The 21,799-nt window shown below is 33.0% G+C and overlaps 1 protein-coding gene across 2 annotated transcripts in view; it reads right to left on the reverse strand.

Moving 5' to 3' along the window:
• Window positions 1–21,799, reverse strand: part of LOC124369277 (diacylglycerol lipase-alpha) — a 231,325-nt gene that overhangs the window by 49,797 nt on the left and 159,729 nt on the right. For both annotated transcript variants that reach the window (XM_046827193.1, XM_046827194.1), the window contains exons 4-9: window positions 8,456–8,557; window positions 8,087–8,264; window positions 5,356–5,440; window positions 4,248–4,382; window positions 1,906–2,108; window positions 183–420 (exon numbers count right to left, since the gene is read on the reverse strand). In XM_046827193.1, coding sequence (XP_046683149.1) covers window positions 183–420; window positions 1,906–2,108; window positions 4,248–4,382; window positions 5,356–5,440; window positions 8,087–8,264; window positions 8,456–8,557 — 941 coding nt within the window. The remainder of the gene's footprint in view (window positions 1–182; window positions 421–1,905; window positions 2,109–4,247; window positions 4,383–5,355; window positions 5,441–8,086; window positions 8,265–8,455; window positions 8,558–21,799) is intronic.

Consider the following 21,799-nt stretch of genomic DNA (forward strand, 5'->3'; position numbering starts at 1 on the left):
CCAGGAACATTTAATAATCTAAACAAATAATACTATTATCATCATAACAGTCTGAGTGAAACCAAAAATGTAAGGAGAATAGTCCACATGTGCAGAGTGGTCAATGTTCCGTTGGTGCAACAACACAGCGAAACTATGCTTACATTTCAAACATGCCTTGTAGATGTGTCAGTTATAAATACCTTCATTGAGAGAGTTCCTCTTATACTGACAACAACTTTCCTGCGAGTGTAGTCAATAGCAACAAAGAATGGGGTTTCATTCACATCAACATGATATGTTGCGTATACGATTGCAACATCTCCGGTAGATACCATGCTGCGTAGGGCTGCGTAATTGCAGCTACAGCAATTGTCTTCTATAAGAGTAGTTTCTGGGTCTATACGAGACTTCTGACAGCAACAGGGGAAGCACGCACAACTGTAAACAGTAACAGTATTTTCTAAAATTTACAGTACGGTGTATATTTTATATATTATTAATACGAACATTAATTTTTCGGAATAAATTTAATCTTTATAATTTACAATATTTTATTTCTCAAATATCATGATTTACCTCCACTATTTAAAGCAATTGCATATGATAAAAATATCTGCTTCTATTACAAAATTGTGTGTGTGTCTTTCTTTAACAAGTCTAAACATTAATTGAGATAAAATTTTCAATTTAATTTCTCTACTTTTTATAGTATCCAAGATATCGTGGATTTTTTTAACTATTACTCTTTAATTATACTCACTTTTGTGGGGTGCTATAAGTTTGTGCATAGCTTCTAAAGACGAGGACTTCATTTAAATCTTTACAGGACTACACAACTGGAAGTTCGGAATTGAAAAAGCACATTGATCAGCTGTTTCCCATGAAGTATTTATTTTATAGTTTAAAATTTATATTGCACTTCTTTAAATTCAATCTCCCTTATTATATATATATATATATATATATATATATATATATATATATATATATATATATATAATATATAATAAACTGCTTATATATATAAGCAGTTTATTTTCCACGTGTTCATTGTAATTCATTTTTGCGTTATGCTTTAAATGACATTGTAAAACAAAAGATTTTTTAACCAATGAAATTGTATGGTACACTATTCTAACTTCATGTATCCAATTAATTGATGATAGGCTTCAATGGAAAAAATATCTGCTTCTTATTGGGCTAAATATGTCCCATTTCAATTGAGTCTTTTTAAAATTAAGCTACTCTTATTATCACTAATACTTTGAGGACTCATTTTAGTATGTGTTCACTGTCCCTAAATCATATTTATATTTAGCTATTTTGTAGTTTTAGTATTGTATTCATAATATAAAACTACTAACAACACAACGGTGGTGTGGTTACAGTGTTTGTGTATAACTACTTAATTAAATCAACACAATGCAGCAACAATATTTGGTTGAATTATTGCCAACATGCAAGCATTCCTGAATTATACCATAGTTTAACTATAGTGAGTGTGATGTCAAAATTGGTGGCAACATCTAATCCATCTATTGTTGAACACCTCTAAAATACCAAGGTTGACCTGGTACTGTGGCCCCAAAGACCAACAAGGGGGTCTAAAAATGAACATTTAGTGCTTATTCATGTGTTACTTAACATCTTTTTCCTGGTTTGGTAACAAGATTGCACAAGTTTTGCCGAATAAAACTCTTTTCAGGTTGCTGAAAAGAAAGTTGATATATTACTGAAAAATGTTTTTTCAATCTGGTGTGAAATAGTATTCATCTTAAATTGAGAACTACTTAAATAGTTAACAAATTAAATAGATATTTATTCTTGTTTTCCATGGCTTGGAAAACCACTACTATATTATTTTGTAGTATGTCACAATAAAGAGGACCTGCAATAAGTTTTATGTAATGAGTTCAAGTTTACCTGAGCTTTGTACACAGCTGGCACAGGCCGGTTGTGGAGTGTGTCATGAGGAACATTGGCCAGCCGTACGCTGCCAGAGCGTAGTGCATGTAGTGAATTACAGACTGGAAATGTTGGTAGTACTGGGCATCTCTCAGGGGCAGGAACTTGGTGTTGGATGTCACTGGCACTCCTGATAAGTACTCATAGGTGTCATTTTTATGCTGTAATAAAAACATGCTTGTTTACTGGAGAAAACATTGACAAGTTTTAGAGCAACTTCAGTATTTGTCACCTCCTCTGTAGTAATGCAAGACCACATAACTGTGTCACTAAGCTTATTGGTATATTTTTACCAGTATACAGGTTACTATTTCTGCTTAAATTTCCTTTTATGCTCTTCATTTTGGCCATTGCAATATTCTAAATTATATATATTAATTATATATAATATATTGAAAATAAGCTATGCATACAGGGAATTAATAAGAAATACAAAGTACAGTGGAGTCCCGCTAATCCGAACATCAGGTTAATCTAAACAGATCCAGGAGAAAATGTTTATATTTATTTATCACTATAATACACAGCTATAGCAACTAATTACCAGAAAAATTAAATGGGTACATCATTTCTTAATAAAACTCATTTAATATGCATACAGTAATTTATTATATATATAAATTGCATATGGTACAGTACATAAATAATGAAATTTCAATACGGTACCAAATTGAAACTTATAGGTTAAGTATGAGTTAAATTAAGAAGTGAAACCAAACAAAAACTGGACGTACAGTACTGATATTATTGTTGTGTCCAATATTAATTGAAAAAACATGTATTAAGTAATTGTTTTTTGTCACAGTGAAGGGAGTCTATTGGATGACGTATAGTTTTGCCATTGTGTCATAGACATGACATCGGCAGGTGTAGCAGTAGTCTGTTGCTCTAGGTGTTGTAGTGCAAGGTCAAGCGCTGCTGCATCTTCTGCTGTGTGTCTGAGGACACCAACTGCCATTTATCACACAGGTTCTCGAGAGTATTGGTGGTATGCTTTCGCTTACTCTCTATAAAAATCAGCTCTCACACTTTTATTACGCACATAATCACAACAATGGAATCAATGTTTGCACTGAGACAACTGATGACACACTGCCGACCATTACAGACTACAGCATAATGTGCAGCTGTTCTATGAGTCAGTGTGTGTATTTTTGGTGCACCGAGGGAGAGGGGGTACAGTCTGGTCCGTAGCGCGTGGACATGTCCAATGTGCACTACTAAATTGTGGTGTACTGTAACTTACTACCTGTGTTTAGTATTCGCAATCCAACACATTTGTCACATGAAATACAGTACAACAGTCAGGAAACATGTTTTAATAAACAATGTTGATAATTTTATAAAAAAATAGACACATTTTCATGCTTAAAACTGTGTTTCTCTGTCATTCTGGCTAATCCGAACAATCATGTAATCTGAACCGAGTTCGGTCTCAATTAGTTCAGATTAGCGTGACTTCACTCTACATGGAAAGTGACCGGGGCCTCCTCTATTACAGAATGAAGCAAAAGAAACTTGATTTCTAATATTATTGATTTTGTGTTTAAAGTGAATAGATTCACCCTATCTCTTTGACCCTATTTACAATATAATAACATCAAACAAGAGATATATTCTGTATCCATAATCCTACATTTTTTAAAGGAGAGATTGGTCTTCTTTTTAGCCTTATTCTACTCATCTCTAAGGGTTATAGGCCTATGCGAAGATCTAATCATACGGTATAAGTAGAAGAGTCAGTACATTACAATAACTTACTGATTATTCACTGACAGGATTTGAACATGTGCTGTCTCTAACTCAGACTCAAAGTCAGACATCTTAGATCATGCAGAAATCGAACCTCCCAATTCAATAACAAATAATGTGGAAATTATTTGTACAATACCTACAATATTACCACCATAAATAAACAACAAAAGTCTGACCCACATCAGGCTTTACAATACAGTCACTCCTTGGTTGGAACTAAATGAAGATAGTCAATATGTGTTTACTTGATTCACAATTATGGATGAGTAATATTAGTGCCATGTTAATCACCAGTGCATTATCACCAGCAAGATATGGACACTAACATCACTCATAACACAATTTTAACCACTTGTGATTGATGTGTCCGATTCTAGAGAGCTTAGATAAATTCAAGAAAGGTAATTTAAACCAGAGGTCAATCAAACAATTGTATTACTCAAAACTTAACACTGAATATAATTCACTGATCAAATCAAATTCAGTTGTATTATATACGGTAAATGTCAGGCTTTTTGGTTCCAAATATTATACAAAGGCTATACCTGATTGACGACAGCTTCTTGTTCAATTTTCTGGAACTTGCGGAGTAACACTAAGCCAGCAACAACATCTGATGGCACAACATCTAGGTCTCGAAAGAAATCAGACAATAATCTTGCAATATCAGCAAAAGAGTTCTGAAAATAAAACAATGTGATGTAAAATTAAAAAGAAAAATTCTAATCAAAAATACCTTAAGTGATCCTCTAAAGAAAAGTAGTGAGATACGTTCTGGATCCTGTCACTATAACACTAAATTGATGAATATATCAAAATTAATAATGAACAAGAAAAAAGGTATGAGTTAAATTTTAGTTTCAGGGGCCTGTCAGTAATATTATAAATTTTAGTAATAGGGCTGACTCAAGCACAGGTAACAAATGCGGCCACACAGGGTTTGGGCTACCAAGTCAGGTTGAATGGGGAAGGCTTTACTTATATTATTTTCCTTGGTGATTAATCAAATTTAAAAATAATTTACACAAAATATAGTACTATATTTTGGGGATTGAAATTTGTGTCAATCAGGTGTCAAAAAACCATAAGGTATATACAAAAAATTAAAAACTAATCAATATATTCTTTTAAATGCATGGTTTGTCCTAAGTTTAAACTCGTTTGTTTATACATTATACATCGTTTAGCATTGACCCTCCAGGCCAGATGTCATTGATCCTCATGCCATTCTAATACAGTTTATTGCAAAAAGTAATGTCTTGCAAGCAAACACTGCAACAATATTTTCACAGCAAATATCACATTAACGCAACAAATTTAGGATATTCTCGTTTCACACTATTATGAACTTCCTTGTCCAGATATCAAAGGTGGCAGCACTCTTCAACTAATCCTCATTAACAAATTGTGGGGAATCCAAAGAATCCAGCTGGTTCTCAGCTTACATTGAATTATTTATACTTAATACATTGTTTACACAACTCAAAATCTTTGTTATTCTTTTCAACTTGTCCTTTCTTATCCTTTAATATAGGTATTTTCTCATGCTCGCCAACCATCTGGACACTGCCAAACCATATCCTCCAGGTAGTTTTACTTTGGCCATGACTGGTAAGTAAAATGAAGAAGAGTAATTGTAAGTAGCTTCATTACCTTGTTGCGATCAGTGTTGCGAATGCAGCAGAATAGAAGACGGCAACGATGATCCCAGCTGTCTTGATATGCCCTTAACACCTTCCTGAAATTAAAAATATATATTGTACTTTTTGTTTTTTTGAATACAAGTAATCTTCAAGGTTTTATTGGTAAAAGTAAAAGGACCCCAAAGGATTTGTTAGGTTAGTCATTAAATATCTATAGTTTCATTCTAGACTGACTTAGTTAAGTAATTAAACACAGGATATAGTGTCAAACTAAGATTTGTAAATAGCACATTCAGAATAATCCTCTTTTGTAAATCTAGGAAAGCAATAATGAAAAGTACATTAAGTACATTTAATTTGTAGTTGCATCTTTTAAGTTTTGGTAAATAAAGTTTTTATAACCTTTGCTACTAAAAAAAGAGAAATTGTAGTTGTCACATGAATTTTCCATACAAGTTCTGTTGTACGAAGCGTGTTTTTAAGTAAGTAACGTTTTAAAATTCCACTGTTGCATGCTGTGGTTGGTGTCTCATGTTTGTGCATTGTCTGCCTACAGTTGTTAGCAAGCCACAGATACAAATACTGCAAAATTCGAACGTTTTTATGTCTGCTAATACATATATTAAATATCCTGTCAATTGAAAAACCCGCCAACTGTCAAATACATTCTTCTTATTTGTTTTCTTGGCACTAAAGGAGTAAAAGCAGTTCAAATTCACATTCAGAATTGTGAAGTGTATGGACAAAACCTTATGAGTCATGAAACAGCATTCAAATCGGTAAGAGCTTTTTAAGATGGTCGAAAGAATGTTCATGATGAAATGGAGTAGATAACTCTCAATGATCACCAACGATTTAGTGCAGAAATTGGATAATAAAGAGAAAATGAACAGACATTTCACAATTTCTTCATTACTGGAAGAATTTCCTGAAGGTTAAAACTGTTCTCTACAACATTTGTATTAAATGTTTTAACTATTGAGAAACATGTTTTACTGTATGCTAAAGTCCGTCTACAGACAGCAAACAAACTCAAGATCTTACTGCAACATTTTGTTACGAAGAATTTGATAATCCCCCAAATAACCCGAATTTGGCATCCAGCGACTCCCATTTTTTTTTCGAATAGTAGAAACTCTTGAAGGTCAGCACCGCAACAAGGGTAATAGTGCCAAAATCATTGTATTGTAGTGATATTATATGAGGTGGCAATCTTCTATGATGACAGTATTCAAAAAGTTGTTTTTATAAATTATAAGTACCTGAAAATTAATTTCAACTATGTAGAAAAGTAGATTCAAGTGTAGGCTTTCATATAAAAATAAAACAGTTACCAAAGGTTTACTTTTTTAATTTAATTTTTTATATATAAAAACGGTACTTACTTAAAAACATGCTTCATACTATGTTCTTAAGTTTGTTTTAACACCTTAATGTGGGAAGTTGTTGATACCTTCTAGCAATATAAATACTCGACATAACAAAAGTCTTTAATACTCACTTTATTAATAAAGCTGGGTAAATAAAAGCAAAGGAAATAATGGTTAAAAAGGGCTGTTAGATTTCAGCAGTTTTCAGCTACACAACTGTTTTTGCAATCAAAGAGCAGGATAACAAGTTCAGACCAGTGGTGCAGAGGTGATGGCTCAGTGGGTGGTGTTTACAGCAGTCAAGAGTAACTAATAGTCAGTAGTGTAGCGAGTAGATGATGAGGCTGACTCCCACCAGGGGTGCTGTCAAAGATGGGTGCCAAAATGGCAAAAGAGATCAAATGTTCCTTATAAGAAAAGTAGTAGTGGATTGTATGTAACAAACTACTTTGAATTTAGTCAGAAGTGTAATGTTTAATAAAGCAATGTAATTAAAAAATATATTTTAACAACAGAATTATAAATTATATAGTTATATTCTTCTTGATAGATTGTATAAGACCAAACATAGGAGTATCGTTTTGTTGTAACCAGGATCATGGTTGTGGAATCAGATCATGAGTTATTTTAGAGTTGTCCTAGTCTTATACAATATGATTAGGAGGCCATCATAACAAACACAATAAAAAAGAAATGTGAGGAGCTCAACTTTGTGTAACTACCATATAGGATATTCAATCTTCAAATGATAAACAATGGGCAGTGTCACATGAAGCAGAAAAAAATATAATTACATTAGAGTGATACTGGTGTAATAGCAAATCAATACGTTAACAATGGACAGTATTTATACCACGTGTGATATTTGTAAAAAGACTGCCTTAGGCCAACCAGTAATTTTTTCAATGGTATTGTAGCCTTCCACATATATTTTTACTTGTCAAAGGACTGCTTTGCCAGATTAAAGTCTCTCAATATCCTCCAACAGAACAGGACACGGCTATAACCTGCAGCTGTAAAATTCCTCTTGGAAGGTGTAGTGATCACTCTACTTGTTGAACCACTGACCCCGTTAGGTATTTCCACTCAAACAAAAGACCATGATAAGATTCATGGAGTACATCAGATTATCCCAAAAGATTTGTGAAGAAGAGATGAGAATCAACTCTGGTTGAAAATGAAGTATCCCAGTACTGTATAATATTTATATTGTATTTAATATTTATTAATTAGTCAGGTACAAATCAGCTAATGTATATAATAGCTAATAACAGCTAATAAATTATTATGATAACAAAATAGTATATTAAAAAAAATCTTATTTCAAGAAATTGAATATAGACTATTATATGAATGAATGATTGATTTTACCTCTGTCTCCAGTTCCTTGCACGATTTCCTGATCTCTTATACTGAAATCTGGATTCAGATTCTCTCATAGACCTCTGATACTTCTTCATCTTGACCCAGGAGCGGCCCGCAGCATCAAATACACACCACACGGTCAGCATCACACTTAGCACAACCAGCCAGTTGAAGATCACCATTCCTGAGTACAACCACCACCCCATGAACCGGTTCACATGTGTACATTGATTTCACATTCCTTTTTATTCAGTCAGAATTTTTAAGAGATTCTGTATAAAACTCATTCTATATGTGAGATTCCAAATAAAATAGCCTTTTGCATAATGCTTTTTCACATCGCCATTAAAACAAAGAGATAAAAAAGGAAATTACCAAGAATGGCATCTTTGCCTCCATCGACAGGACAGTTCTGATAGTGGAATGACAACCATACCACAGCCAGTGTTAGCCAGATCATCTCAAATAGCATTATAGCTGGAACAAAGTTAGAGTTAATGCAAGTGTTACAATACATGTATAAATACATTTTGAATTGTTTATATTACTGTATATTGTTGTTGGAAAATATAATTAAGACCCTACAGTTTAATTATTAATATCTATTATTATCTGCTGAAAAAAACATGTATTTTGTTGTATAAATCTATCAATGGAGATAGTTCACTAGTAAGCTAAATAAGCCACGCTTATTTGGCTTACAGGTACTGTGATAATGGTGAACTCCTGTCTGCAAACAGTCTGACTTACAATACACAATCACCTCGAGCAGAACAGTACAACCATTATCTTGGAATACAGATAACTTCAATTCTCGGTTTTAGTAACTTTGTCATTATGTTTTTACAAAGTAAATGTTTTCACGTTTGGCATTTTTAGAAAAGGAGAAAAGATACCTTCGTTTTATATAAATCATGATTAAAATAAAAAACAAAAAAAACACAAAAGAACAAAATTATTTAATTTCATCTGCCAGATGTTTAAAAAAAGTGGTCACGATGTGAAGGGTATTTATTATTTAGATTAAAGGTACAGGTTTTAATGCTTTTGTCACAATTGGCCTAGTTTAATTGAGTAATTTTCTGTAAATAACATAACTCACAAGTGCTATCTTTAATACAGATTCAAAGACATAAAACATGTAACTCCTCGAAGCTATAACTTATGTACCCGTATTCACCCTTTTATTTTCAACCATTTAAACCGCCTTGACTTAAAACTTCCCTATAAATTTCCTCTGTATATCTGTAATTTCAAGTGGAGTGAATACAAAAATTGTCTCTACTTTTTCTGTATTCAGGGAAGTTATGTTGAAGAGCTCTGAATTTAAGATTTGAAATATTGTTCAGGCCTAAAATCTACTGTACAAATTAAAAATATGAGCTTATCAGCGGTAGCGGCCAGACTGGTATTGCCATACTCGTATAATAAACAATTAATACATTGAACAATCTGGTTTTAAGACTGTACTGGTTAAAATATTAAACCGAATATGCATTACAGGTGAAATGAAAAATGTCTTTAGTTAAAGACGCGAAATTACGAATACAACGTCCTCTCTTCCACTTAACCTCTGAACACAAATAAATAGCATAAAATATTACATTCCTACTCGTATTACAATATTGTAACTGGTATGTAAAGCTAAATTACGTTTAATAGTTAATTAGGATCCAACATAAAAATTTACACTTTAAAATTTAAAATGTAGTATGTTGATTAAAATCTAATAAAAATATCCTAAAATACAACAGGCAACTAATAAAATTATCCTATCCTTATTAGCCATTACTCTCCATTCACTCAGCTCAGATGCAATGATTGGCGTTTAAAAAGTAAAATAAATTTTAAGGTTTGAAATTAATAAAATGTTACCTATTCCGATAGTAAAATATTTCATTGAGACACTGAGTGTACTAAAGTACCAAAACAAGAGCCTTTTTAGTTGTAATATACATGAGGCTGTCCCTACACCAGCGTGCTACGCTCGTCGCGTCCTCGGCAAACGCCGCAGCACTACACTCGCAGTGCAAACGCGCTATACAAACATTCGATTACAAACTGTTACGAAAGAAGAAAACCGACCCCAAAGAAAGTTCAATTCATATTCACCATATTGAATAGCTCAGCAGTCGGGTTGAACTTGGAAAGTGCCAAACCGTGTATACTTGCATAATTTCCACAGTAAAATAAACTCGATTGATACGTTCCTCGATATTTTATTATTGGATCCGCGCCTTCGTATCCACTCAAATAATACAAACATTCTGTTATACTAAACTAAGAACTACAATGAATGTTACATTCTGTTAAACTATTACGAAGAAGAAAAGTTCTGCTCTTCTGAATTAAGTATAATTTATATTGAAACCGTTCACCAGCTGGATTAAACAAAAGAAGTGGCAAATGCGTGCTTGCATAATTTCTACAGTTAAATAAATTCGATTTATAAATTTAATTTAATTATTTCTCAGCGCCTTGCGCTAAGAATACAGACAAATAATGCTCAATATAAAAAAAATAAATATAACAATAATATAAAATTACAATTCGAACTAATATAATAACCTTACTACTGACATAAATAAAGTACAAATATAAGCCAAGGACTGTTTCAAAAGATAAAAAAATATAAATAAATAATACAGAGCATTGATAGTGTTAAAACCTAATCCAGATACAGTATCAACATTTCAATGTAGCAATGTTTCCCACAGCCATAAAGAATTCTGGAAGACTATCCTCTCCAGCTACTAAATCCATTAAAATAACACCTATGAAAGTCAGAGGTACTATCGTTGAAGGAATTAACTTTGCAGATACCACATTACCAATTCTTTGGACATGAACGGGGCTGTGAGCTGTTATAACTTCGAGAGTGTTGCTTTCTTACAAAGAATTCCCGAAACTTTGTTGATGAAAGTAGATGACACACGTTGTATTACCACCACTAACTGCTCAGGAATTGTTTCCAGACTGAAATAGCATGTCTCCGCTATACCATACTCAGCACATATTGTTGAGTTCACACTAGGTGGTATATAGACAGTAGACAGAATCATATTGAGATGAGGTTTGATTGAAAATTAAAAAAAGACATGCAACTGATTTGTCTCAATCACTCATTTACCCACAATGGAATCTATACGATATGTCTAGCCTATTATACAGCCCCCGCTGTATTTGTTGCTGGAACGTGATGACCTATATAGCAACCAGCCGGTCCAAATAATTCTGTATTACAGTAATCAAGATTAACATTAATCTCTCTCAATACTATTAAAATGTAAGACCAAGATAGCCCATTCAATAATTTATGGAATTTAGTGCGCAAACCTTTAAATTTGTGTAATTGAAGTTTAAATGCGATAAGCCTTTGGGATGGATATAAGATTCATAATTAGCTTATGAATGGATGCTTAAAGGATATCTTAAAGGATGGTTTCCTTTAGTTTACATAGGTAGTCCCTCTCTCTAAGAGTCTTATTGTTCAAATGAGAGGTATTGCCTAATTCAGCAACACAGTCAGCACTCCTAGCAACGCTGTTGAAATTGTTCATACTATATATTATATACTAGTATATTCTTATCTTGTCGCTGTACTCAGCGTTTATCTGATGCTCACTCTCCTTTAGACCACGAATATTGACAGTCTGTGCTCTGATACGTTCCGCAAGATTAGAAAAGAAGTACAACCGATCCTGTTGATAGGGTCCTCGATATTTTCCTTACGGGATCCGCGTCTGCTCATTGTCAGAATGTTCTGTCGGTGACCATGTCTAGTACTTGGGCAGGAGCTAATAAACTTTTCGGACAGGTTTGAAAGTTTGGTTCTCGATCCATTTTTGGAACTAAAAAAAAACCATATCAAATCCCGGACCAGCACCAATTGAGCTTCACCATCACAGATATTGTCCATAAAATATTTGTCTGTCTGCTTGCTATACCCTATCTAATCCTATCTAATTCAGATTTATATCTGAATTATTTAAACAGGAAAATTTAGTTTATACAGTTAAAGTATTATAGGATTTTGTTTGAATTTGTTTGGGAAGAGAATGAGTCAAGATAACAATATTTCTATACTGTACAATTTACAGTACTCAAATACTGTACTGTTTTTGGTACTGTACTGTGTTTTGTACTGTACTGTGTTTTTATGTTTGTCCAGGACATACTAAATTCTTCAAGTGATGGAGTTCTTAAAATTTGAATCCTTCATCATGTCAACTTTGTATTTTCAACATATATATAACTGTACAATTTACAGTACTCAAATACTGTACTGTTTTTGGTACTGTACTGTGTTTTGTACTGTTCTGTGTTTTTATGTCTGTCCAGGACATACTAAATTCTTCAAGTGATGGAGTTCTTAAAATTTGAATCCTTCATCATGTCAACTTTGTATTTTCAACATATATATATATATATATATATATATATATATATATATATATATATATATATATATATACAGGGTGTCAATTAAGTCTGGAACCTCTTTTTTAATTTTTAAACCACAATATCAAAAAATACCAAAGTTCACACGTGCTTACTGGTGATAGTAACGCACATATCTGCCCAATTACCGACCAGATAATCCCTTTGGGGGATGGTCCACAAGGAGTCGGACAAAATTCTTAAATAGCAGCATAGGTCAAGTTTGGTATCAAATTAAAGGTCTTACTTAGCAGAGTACAATGCCGCAAACCGGACTTCAAAATGTGGATTCATTCAGTAGTTATAGCTATTTGAATTTTAAAACAATTGAACAATGTAAATTATTAAGTATTACAAGTAAACACCAATTTTTAAGTACCTGTGATCAAAGTAAGTGTTCAAAATGTTCCCCTCCCATCATCTGACAATGTAGTAATCGAAGCCAGGAATCAATAGTTATTACCAATAACACAACTACTGTTAGAATGTGAAAGTGGCAGATTGAGTCATACACAGCATCCACAGAAACTTAACGTTTGGGCAGGTATTATAGGAAATCAAATTATGGGCCCATTATTTATCAATGGTAATTTAAATGGTGACTCGTATCTAACAATGATCCAAAATGAGATAATTCCAGCACTACAAGTCCACAAGGAGTCGGACAAAATTCTTAAATAGCAGCATAGGTCAAGTTTGGTATCAAATTAAAGGTCTTACTTAGCAGAGTACAATGCCGCAAACCGGACTTCAAAAGGTGGATTCATTCAGTAGTTATAGCTATTTGAATTTTAAAACAATTGAACAATGTAAATTATTAAGTATTACAAGTAAACACCAATTTTTAAGTACCTGTGATCAAAGTAAGTGTTCAAAATGTTCCCCTACCATCGTCTGGCAATGTCCTAGGCGGTTGTAAAAGCCATCCACTGCATTTTGAAGGTAGTCAAGAGGAATATCTTGAGCTTCTTGGACTATGAGATTTCTTAGGTGCGCCAAATCTCGAGGCTTAGTACGATAAACTTTATCTTTGAGTTATCCCAAAAGAAAAAAATCCAGCGGAGATAAATCAGGGGAACGAGCAGGTCACTCTACTGCACCACGTCTTCCAATCCATCTGTGAAGGAATATTGTATCCAAGTATTCTCTAACAAGGAGAGCAAAGTGTGGTGGCGCGCCATCTTGTTGGAAATAAATTCTTTGAAATTGTCGACCAAGAGCAGCTTGTAGTGCTGGAATTATCTCATTTTGGATCATTGTTAGATACGAGTCACCATTTAAATTACCATTGATAAATAATGGGCCCATAATTTGATTTCCTATAATACCTGCCCAAACGTTAAGTTTCTGTGGATGCTGTGTATGACTCAATCTGCCACTTTCACATTCTAACAGTAGTTGTGTTATTGGTAATAACTATTGATTCCTGGCTTCGATTACTACATTGTCAGATGATGGGAGGGGAACATTTTGAACACTTACTTTGATCACAGGTACTTAAAAATTGGTGTTTACTTGTAATACTTAATAATTTACATTGTTCAATTGTTTTAAAATTCAAATAGCTATAACTACTGAATGAATCCACATTTTGAAGTCCGGTTTGCGGCATTGTACTCTGCTAAGTAAGACCTTTAATTTGATACCAAACTTGACCTATGCTGCTATTTAAGAATTTTGTCCGACTCCTTGTGGACCATCCCCCAAAGGGATTATCCGGTCGGTAATTAGGCAGATGTGTGCGTTACTATCACCAGTAAGCACGTGTGAACTTTGGTATTTCTTTCTATTATGGTTCAAAAATTAAAAAAGAGGTTCCAGACTTAATTGACACCCTGTATATATATATATATATATACATATATATATATATATATATATATATATATATATATATATTGTAACAGGTCAAATTACGACATTTGAATATTCGCGGGGAATTGGCAGACTGTGACGTCAATGAATCGGCAGACTGTGACGTCAGTGAATCACATGTTGTCGGAATTGAGATTTATTTAATAACGAAGAAATTTATTGAACTTTATTCGGGAAAAGATTTGATTAATTAAAATGAAGTAAACATAACCAAAATTCGTGTTTTACAAAAACATTAAATAGAATTACGCAGAAAAGCCAATTGTGGTATGAATGACTTGTATATTGATGACGTCATAAAGCACATGTTGCTAAAAATTTAAATAAAAAGCTTTGAAAAAATAATAAAAAGAAAATAGAAATACTTAAATTGATTAATTATAGTAAACGTAATAAATTTTGACAATTATAAAAAAAGAATTAAATTAAATTTATTCGTGAAGACGCTGATTTGAACGAGAGAGGGGATGAGTATTGTTTTGAGTCGGTATCCGTCGTTTTATACGGAGATTCGCTCTTCTTTCACCAGACTCGAAGCAAGGAGGTTGTGTTAGTTCTCCTGGGATAGTAATGATCTGTTGTATAGTATATTGAAATTTAATCAAGGATGGGATATTGTTTAGACTTTTAAAATTATCAAAGCACTGCAAAGTGAGTGAAATTATAATATGTGTTGAGAGTGTGACATTTAATAAATTAATCTCGTGGTCACTTGGTTTGACTTTCTTTAAATATCCCTTTTATAAAAAGTGTGGAGTGATGTTAAATTTTGTAATCATTACTTAACATATTTTGGAACCCTGACATACACACAGACTTGTCTCTGGTGATAACACCAGAGACGTTCAAATCTAATAATTTTTGAGTAATACCGAGGGAATACAGCTAGCATTGGGCAAGATGGCGACCGATACCATGATGAGCAACATGGTACAACAACGTGCCACTGGTGACAAGGGGCGTACAACTACATGGTGAGTCAATAACTCTAAAGAACTGACTTTCAGCAAATTATCGCAACCAACGTGGGGGTGACACATAGCAAATTGGCGTTATAATCTGCCACTCTCATCAAATTGACATCACTTCAAATCTGAAATACATCAATATATATTATTCGAGAAGCATGTGAAATGGTTTCCAGTGAAACAATGCATTTCCAATGCAGTCATGAAGTTGGTTCGGCAGTTGCCAGTGAAATCATGTACATATTTCCAACAATGTAATGAAACTGGTGCAACAGTTGTAATGAAGCAATGTCTTTCCAATGCAGGCGAGAAACTGGTTCGGCAGTTGCAGGTGAAATAATGTACATATTTCCAACATTATAAAGAAACTGGTGCAACAGCTGCAATAAAGCAATGTCTTTCCAGTGCAGGCGAAATGGTTGCCAATTCTGTCTGACAAATATGAGGCAGAGATTTGCAGGCTCACACAAGTCAGGACCACTGGCATTTATTTCATTTAGTACACTACTTACTATATTATGTGCAACATTTGTATGAAAACGGAACTTTAAAAACCTCTGAATTTCCATTACTAAGGTAATTACAATTTTATTACAATTAATCAATCGACTATTTCTAATAAGTAATTAAAAAAGAGAAATATTTGAACTGTCCTACCAACATCATCATACATTCGTATACTACTGCATTTTCAAATACATGCTTCCACGTACGGAGCGTAATAGTTCCACTTTGCATACCTAGCCTTTGTTCCACTATGCAAACTGAATTACCAGAAAAAAATTAGGCCAAATTGGAGAACGTTTAGAGGTCCCTATGATTTGAACGTTCTATTTTTTAGTTCAAATTTCTATAAACTAACCGTTTAAAGGTTACTTTTAGGCAATTCAACTAACAATTACAACAAACTCTCTTTTAATAGTTTTAACTAGTTGCACCAATTTGTACAAGGTAGCAGCACTTCCCTTTTGTTTACTTACCCTTGGTGTGAGTTTAGATGAGTTATCAGCATCTCGAAGCACAATCAGGCGTAATCGTATGAAAACAAGAGAAGCGGTAGAAAAAACTGACAAGTCAACTTTAACTTGTGAAGATCCATTATTCTTACATTGGGATGGTAAATTACTCACAAAAATTGCGGGGGGGGGGAACTGAAAAAGTTAGCGATTCTTGTTACTGGATATGGGGTCGAAAAACTGATAGGAGTCCCAAAGATCGATCGTGGGACTGGACAGGCACAAGGTACAGCTTGTCTAAATGCTCTGGATGACTGGAAACTGAGAAAAAATGTGTGTGCTTTAGTATTTGACACAACAGCTGCCAATACTGGGTTGAAAAGTGGCGAATGTGCCATTCTTGAAGACAGTTTAAATTCTAGCCTTGAGTGGATTCCATGTAAACAACATGTACTTGATATCCAAAAGTACAGATTTTGGAGTTAGTGAGGGCCCTGAAGTTGCCATATTTAAGGGTGGTTTGTTTGAAGCCAATGACCAAACAAAAACTCAGAAAAGATATGATGGACTATTATGTAGCTATTTTAGAGGACCCAAATCAATAAACGCAGACTCGAGATGACTACTTAGAGATTCTACAGTTGTGTAATGTTTTCTTAGTGATACAAGCTTAGAATCGAGGGTAAAGTTCCGAGCCCCAGGTGGTTTGCATAATACACGTTGGATGGCTGAGGCTATTTATTGCCGACATTGGAACAAAGTGCTCAAAGCTGAGAAGGCAGTTATGATGTCCTTCTTTTAAAGCAAGTTGAAGCATATCCTAACTATATCGTTAGGAATGTTACTATAGTAGCATTTAAACGCCACCTATGGCTTTTTTCGGAATACTTAATTGGATTAGTACTTTATGATTCCCTTGTCAGTATTAACACCAACATTGCGATTGTTAAAAGCCTACAGCGCCCATCAAAGCTTAAAGGCTCTTAAGAGGCTAGAGAGTAAATCATTTCACCATGAGAGTCCTCTCGAAACATACGTTATACAGCGGACAACGGAACCGTTCGACATCCTACATAAAAATGGTAAAAAAAATATATTCGTTGTTTTCATTATTCATTTATCTGTATAACTACGGATAAAGTATATAATTGCAATAACAATTAAACCCACAATATTTTAAGACTAATAAATTAGTTAAATTAACTTGGTTCTTTCGTAAAGGTATTTTTATTGCACAATAAACTAATTTATTGAGTTAATACGGTATCAGTGAGCCAATGCGCCAACTACAGTTCCGGCAGAAACGTTCACTCATCACTTCATACGCTACTACAGGCTAAACTAAACTTCCAATAAAAAAATGATAAATTACAAAAAAAATATTCATCTATTTTCACACAACTTTCTCGCTGACAAATTTTGTCTGACCAAAAAATAAAAAAAATCCTCGCTTACTACTTTTTTCTTGTCATTGTAAACGCTATGTAAAATGTAAACAATAATCAAAATTATTTCGAAATTTTTTTAATATTTAAAAATGTAACCAATAGATTGCCAATATTAAGAGCTTTAATTTGACGCATCTTACAGAATTGTACGACATTGGCTTCACTTTTAAATCGCGAGAGGAAGCCGTAAAGATCACTGATTTTCGCAGTCTGTTTTCATACTCCGCCGGGACAGTTTTAACACAGCGAGACTGACTTTTTCATTCAGGTTAGTAGTCCGCGGCCAAGTCTACTATTATCATTAGCATGTCGGTGATGCGAACCGAGGATTTTACCCTCTACCAAAACGCTCAACGCGCCTAAAGAAGTTTTCACTTCAATAAAAAAATCTTCTTTCCTTTGCAAGGACAATGTGTTGTGGCCTACTGATCCGAACTTTATTGATTTTTAAGAGAAAGCACAGAACATTAAAGTAGTAAACAACTGTACCAAAAGAGGGATTAATCTGATTCAAACATGTAATACTTTATAACAAAAAATGAAGAACAGTTTCAATACCTCCTTTAGTTAGTTCAACTACACAGAAAACATTTTCCAACAGCTAAAAAGGCATCGCTGAAGGCTGATAATGTTAATAAGTTGTATTATGTTCGAACTTAATAGAAACTTTACATGTATGGAGATAGATTTATTATTTTAATTAATGAAGTCGTTTTTGAACCAAAGTATCGATGTTTTACTAAAAATTCACTTTTTTTCTTTAAAGTGTCAAATCATAGGGACCCCTAAATATTGACCTGTTCACCTAAAATTTTGTTCTGTATTATATAATACCAAATGGAAGAAGGGCATGAATGTGGAGAATACATTTTCTAACATTTTAGTTTTTGGACCACCCTAATACACAGGGTGAATGGATGAAGTGAAATATTGTCCAACTGCTGCAGCATTTTGACGCACAGATACTTTATTTAAATATTTAAAACTTTATAACTCAAGGGCTTTTTAAACATTAATCGCTCAGTTATGAAATATAGCGATGTACAAATAAAATATGTATCTTCCCATTAAACGTGTGATCAATTTTGTAAATGTAAAAATAACAATATACTAACATAGCAATAGTAAATCAACTCTTAAAAACGGATACATTCTTAACTTTTAAAAGAAAAGGATCAATATTTATTTATATTATTTATTATAGGTTTTATTAATAACAATATTAATGACATCAATGAATATTACAACACAAAACGTTAAATCCCGTAACATTAAAATGTGTTACTGTAAACGTCTTAAAAATATAATCGTAAAAAATAATAAAAACTGCTTGATTCATTAATATTTATAAATTAAATCATGATCACTTTTATTACACAATGGAAAACTCTTAAAATTTCAATAGTATCTATGTAAAAGAAAAGCCAAAAAAATATGGTTTGTGTCATTATATTAAACTGTCAGGAGTTTTGAATTATTTTATGAATGTATCAGCTTCGATATATATCTGAAATAAAAGAGAGAAGTCATCTTTTTGGTTTAATAATTTATACGTAAATACGTAGATAGCAATTATTTCTCTATGGTTGTTTAAATTCAAATAATAAAAAATATATATAGGTTGAACTTTTATTTCACTATGTGTATATATAACTATCCCTCCTGTTGTTTTAATTTTTTACTTCAACTAAAAATAGAAATAAATATTTTAAGTAGAATAATTACATCTTTCATTTATACAAACATTTGTTATATCCCAACATTTCGTTCAAATCTATGCATATTTGCTGATAACGTATAAAGGAAAATGAACAAATGCATACGTTTCGTATAGATTTATTTAGAATTAGCAATATATTCACATGTAACAAGACAAAATGGTTTCAATCTGAATACGTAAACGTTCACCCTTGAGAAAGTCTGCGTCTTTCTCTCAAGTAACATTTGTTACTAGTCTTCTGATGAATATTTGCAATTAATTCTCTTCAGTATTTGCGCACCTAAAGCTGAAATACGCTGTAAATAAGCTCGAGGATGTAACGAATCTATGAGTATAAATAAGCGTGTAATCATTTAAATAATACCTCGTTATTAATTTGTGTTTGCTCTATTATGCATAAGTTTTTTGACAACGGAAAAGTAGATAGATTCAATTCTTGAAATGTAGTGCTTTTTATTGTAACAGTTTACGATGGTAAACATGTCCAAAAATCCGGTTACCCTGTATGAAAGCGGCTTTGCTATACAGTTTTCATTTCCGGTACAATGTTTTATATTCTGATGTTTTAAACATTCATATAGATTCAGTTCATCTAAGTTGACATTAACATTAAGTGATATAATTATTTGACTATTATTAATCACTAAATTATGGAAATACACCAAGATGTTCCAAATAGTTTATAAACCCCTGTACATAAATAGTTGGAAGTAATGTCCATGTGAACTGTATAAAAATGTTAGAGCCAAGGATTTGTTTAAGAAGTAAATTAAACGTAAATATTCTATTCGCGCTTTTAGAAGTAATAATTTAGTGGAAATCAATACAAATTACTGGAAATTTAAGAAGAGAATTTTTTAAAGTAATTTCTATTAGCTTTATATTGCGACCTAATACTGGTGCTCAATCACATTGGTCAATCATTTCGAAAACAACATGGAAGTGAGATATAAAATCGAAAGTAAATCTCTACACTTCTGAACTTTGTGTAGACTGTCAAAAACCACCAAGTGGACGTTCGAGAACCTTTTGATCGTATTTTCAGCGTTTCGTTAATTATTCAAGACATAGAATCTTTAATGACTCGGATAAAAGAAATAGTTAGTGAAAGATGAATAAGTGTACGCTGCTTTTAAATTAAAATTTATACACAGTCAAGCCAGCGTGATGGCCACAGACGGAATTATTTCCACGAAGGTTGGAAGCAGAAGCATTCGGTTTGTCCCGTGAGTTCAATTTCTGAGTATTTATATATTAGTAAATATAGCCCCAAATAACTTTAAATTCTGAAAATGTTTAAGTGAGATATAAATAAAACATTCAGAAAGGTAAAACTATCTGGAGGCGTTAAAACTACATTAATGGCAAATGAAAGTCTGCCATAATTTAAAAGGTTACTGTCCCCAGATTGATTATTTTCAATTTATATGGGAACGGAATGAAAACTAATATTCTTTAAATAACATGTAAAACTATGACAGCAAACAGGTTTATAAAAAACAATTTAGAGAGTTTCAAATGTATGACATATTTTTCAAAACGAGAGCTAAGCAAGGTTGAAACGACATGCCTCTGCAGGACACCCTAATATAGTTAACGATAACAGACTTGGACTGGAGTTAATTTTCATCAAGGAAACTCTCCAACGGGAAGGAACAAAGAAAATTGTTTGAGGGATTTTCTTCCATTTATTACGCAGGCAAGCTTCTCTTTCATAGCATTAATTTTATCGTTACCTCGGAAATGGGTGTTAAACTTTCTTACAGATTTTGATGTAATTTCCTCTTGAAAAAAAATCATACAGACTAAATGAAAAAGCCATTTTCTGTCACTGCATTTTTGACTAAATTAAAAGTTTTGATTCTATACGTATTAATTGAAATTCTTGACACAGTTTGAATTAGGCGTTATTCCCTTTCTCTTGAGATAATCCTAAATGTAACATGATATAATATTTACACGAGGTTACTGCTTATGTTCTTGCACGAAGTAGAAACCCGCTCTAACTCAATTTTATTTTATGTGAATTTATACTTTTCCTACTTCTTATAAAAAAATTTCTAGTTCGGATCCTTTCTGTGTTAAATAAAGCACCCCTCTGTGGGTATTACAGCAGACCTACACTGAGTACTGGTACTGTTTCTAGTGCTGTTTATAATATTGTTGTAGGGCTATATTATACCTTGAGAAACCACCTCTTAACACTCTACCCACCACACAGTTGTAGCTACCACTCATGCAAATACCCAACACTTGTTCTAACCAATCCTCTTATTAATTCAACTATATTCACATTTTACATCTTCATAAAT

This window comes from Homalodisca vitripennis, chromosome X, assembly GCF_021130785.1.
Source record: "Homalodisca vitripennis isolate AUS2020 chromosome X, UT_GWSS_2.1, whole genome shotgun sequence".
NCBI classification, from domain to species: Eukaryota; Metazoa; Arthropoda; class Insecta; order Hemiptera; family Cicadellidae; genus Homalodisca; species Homalodisca vitripennis.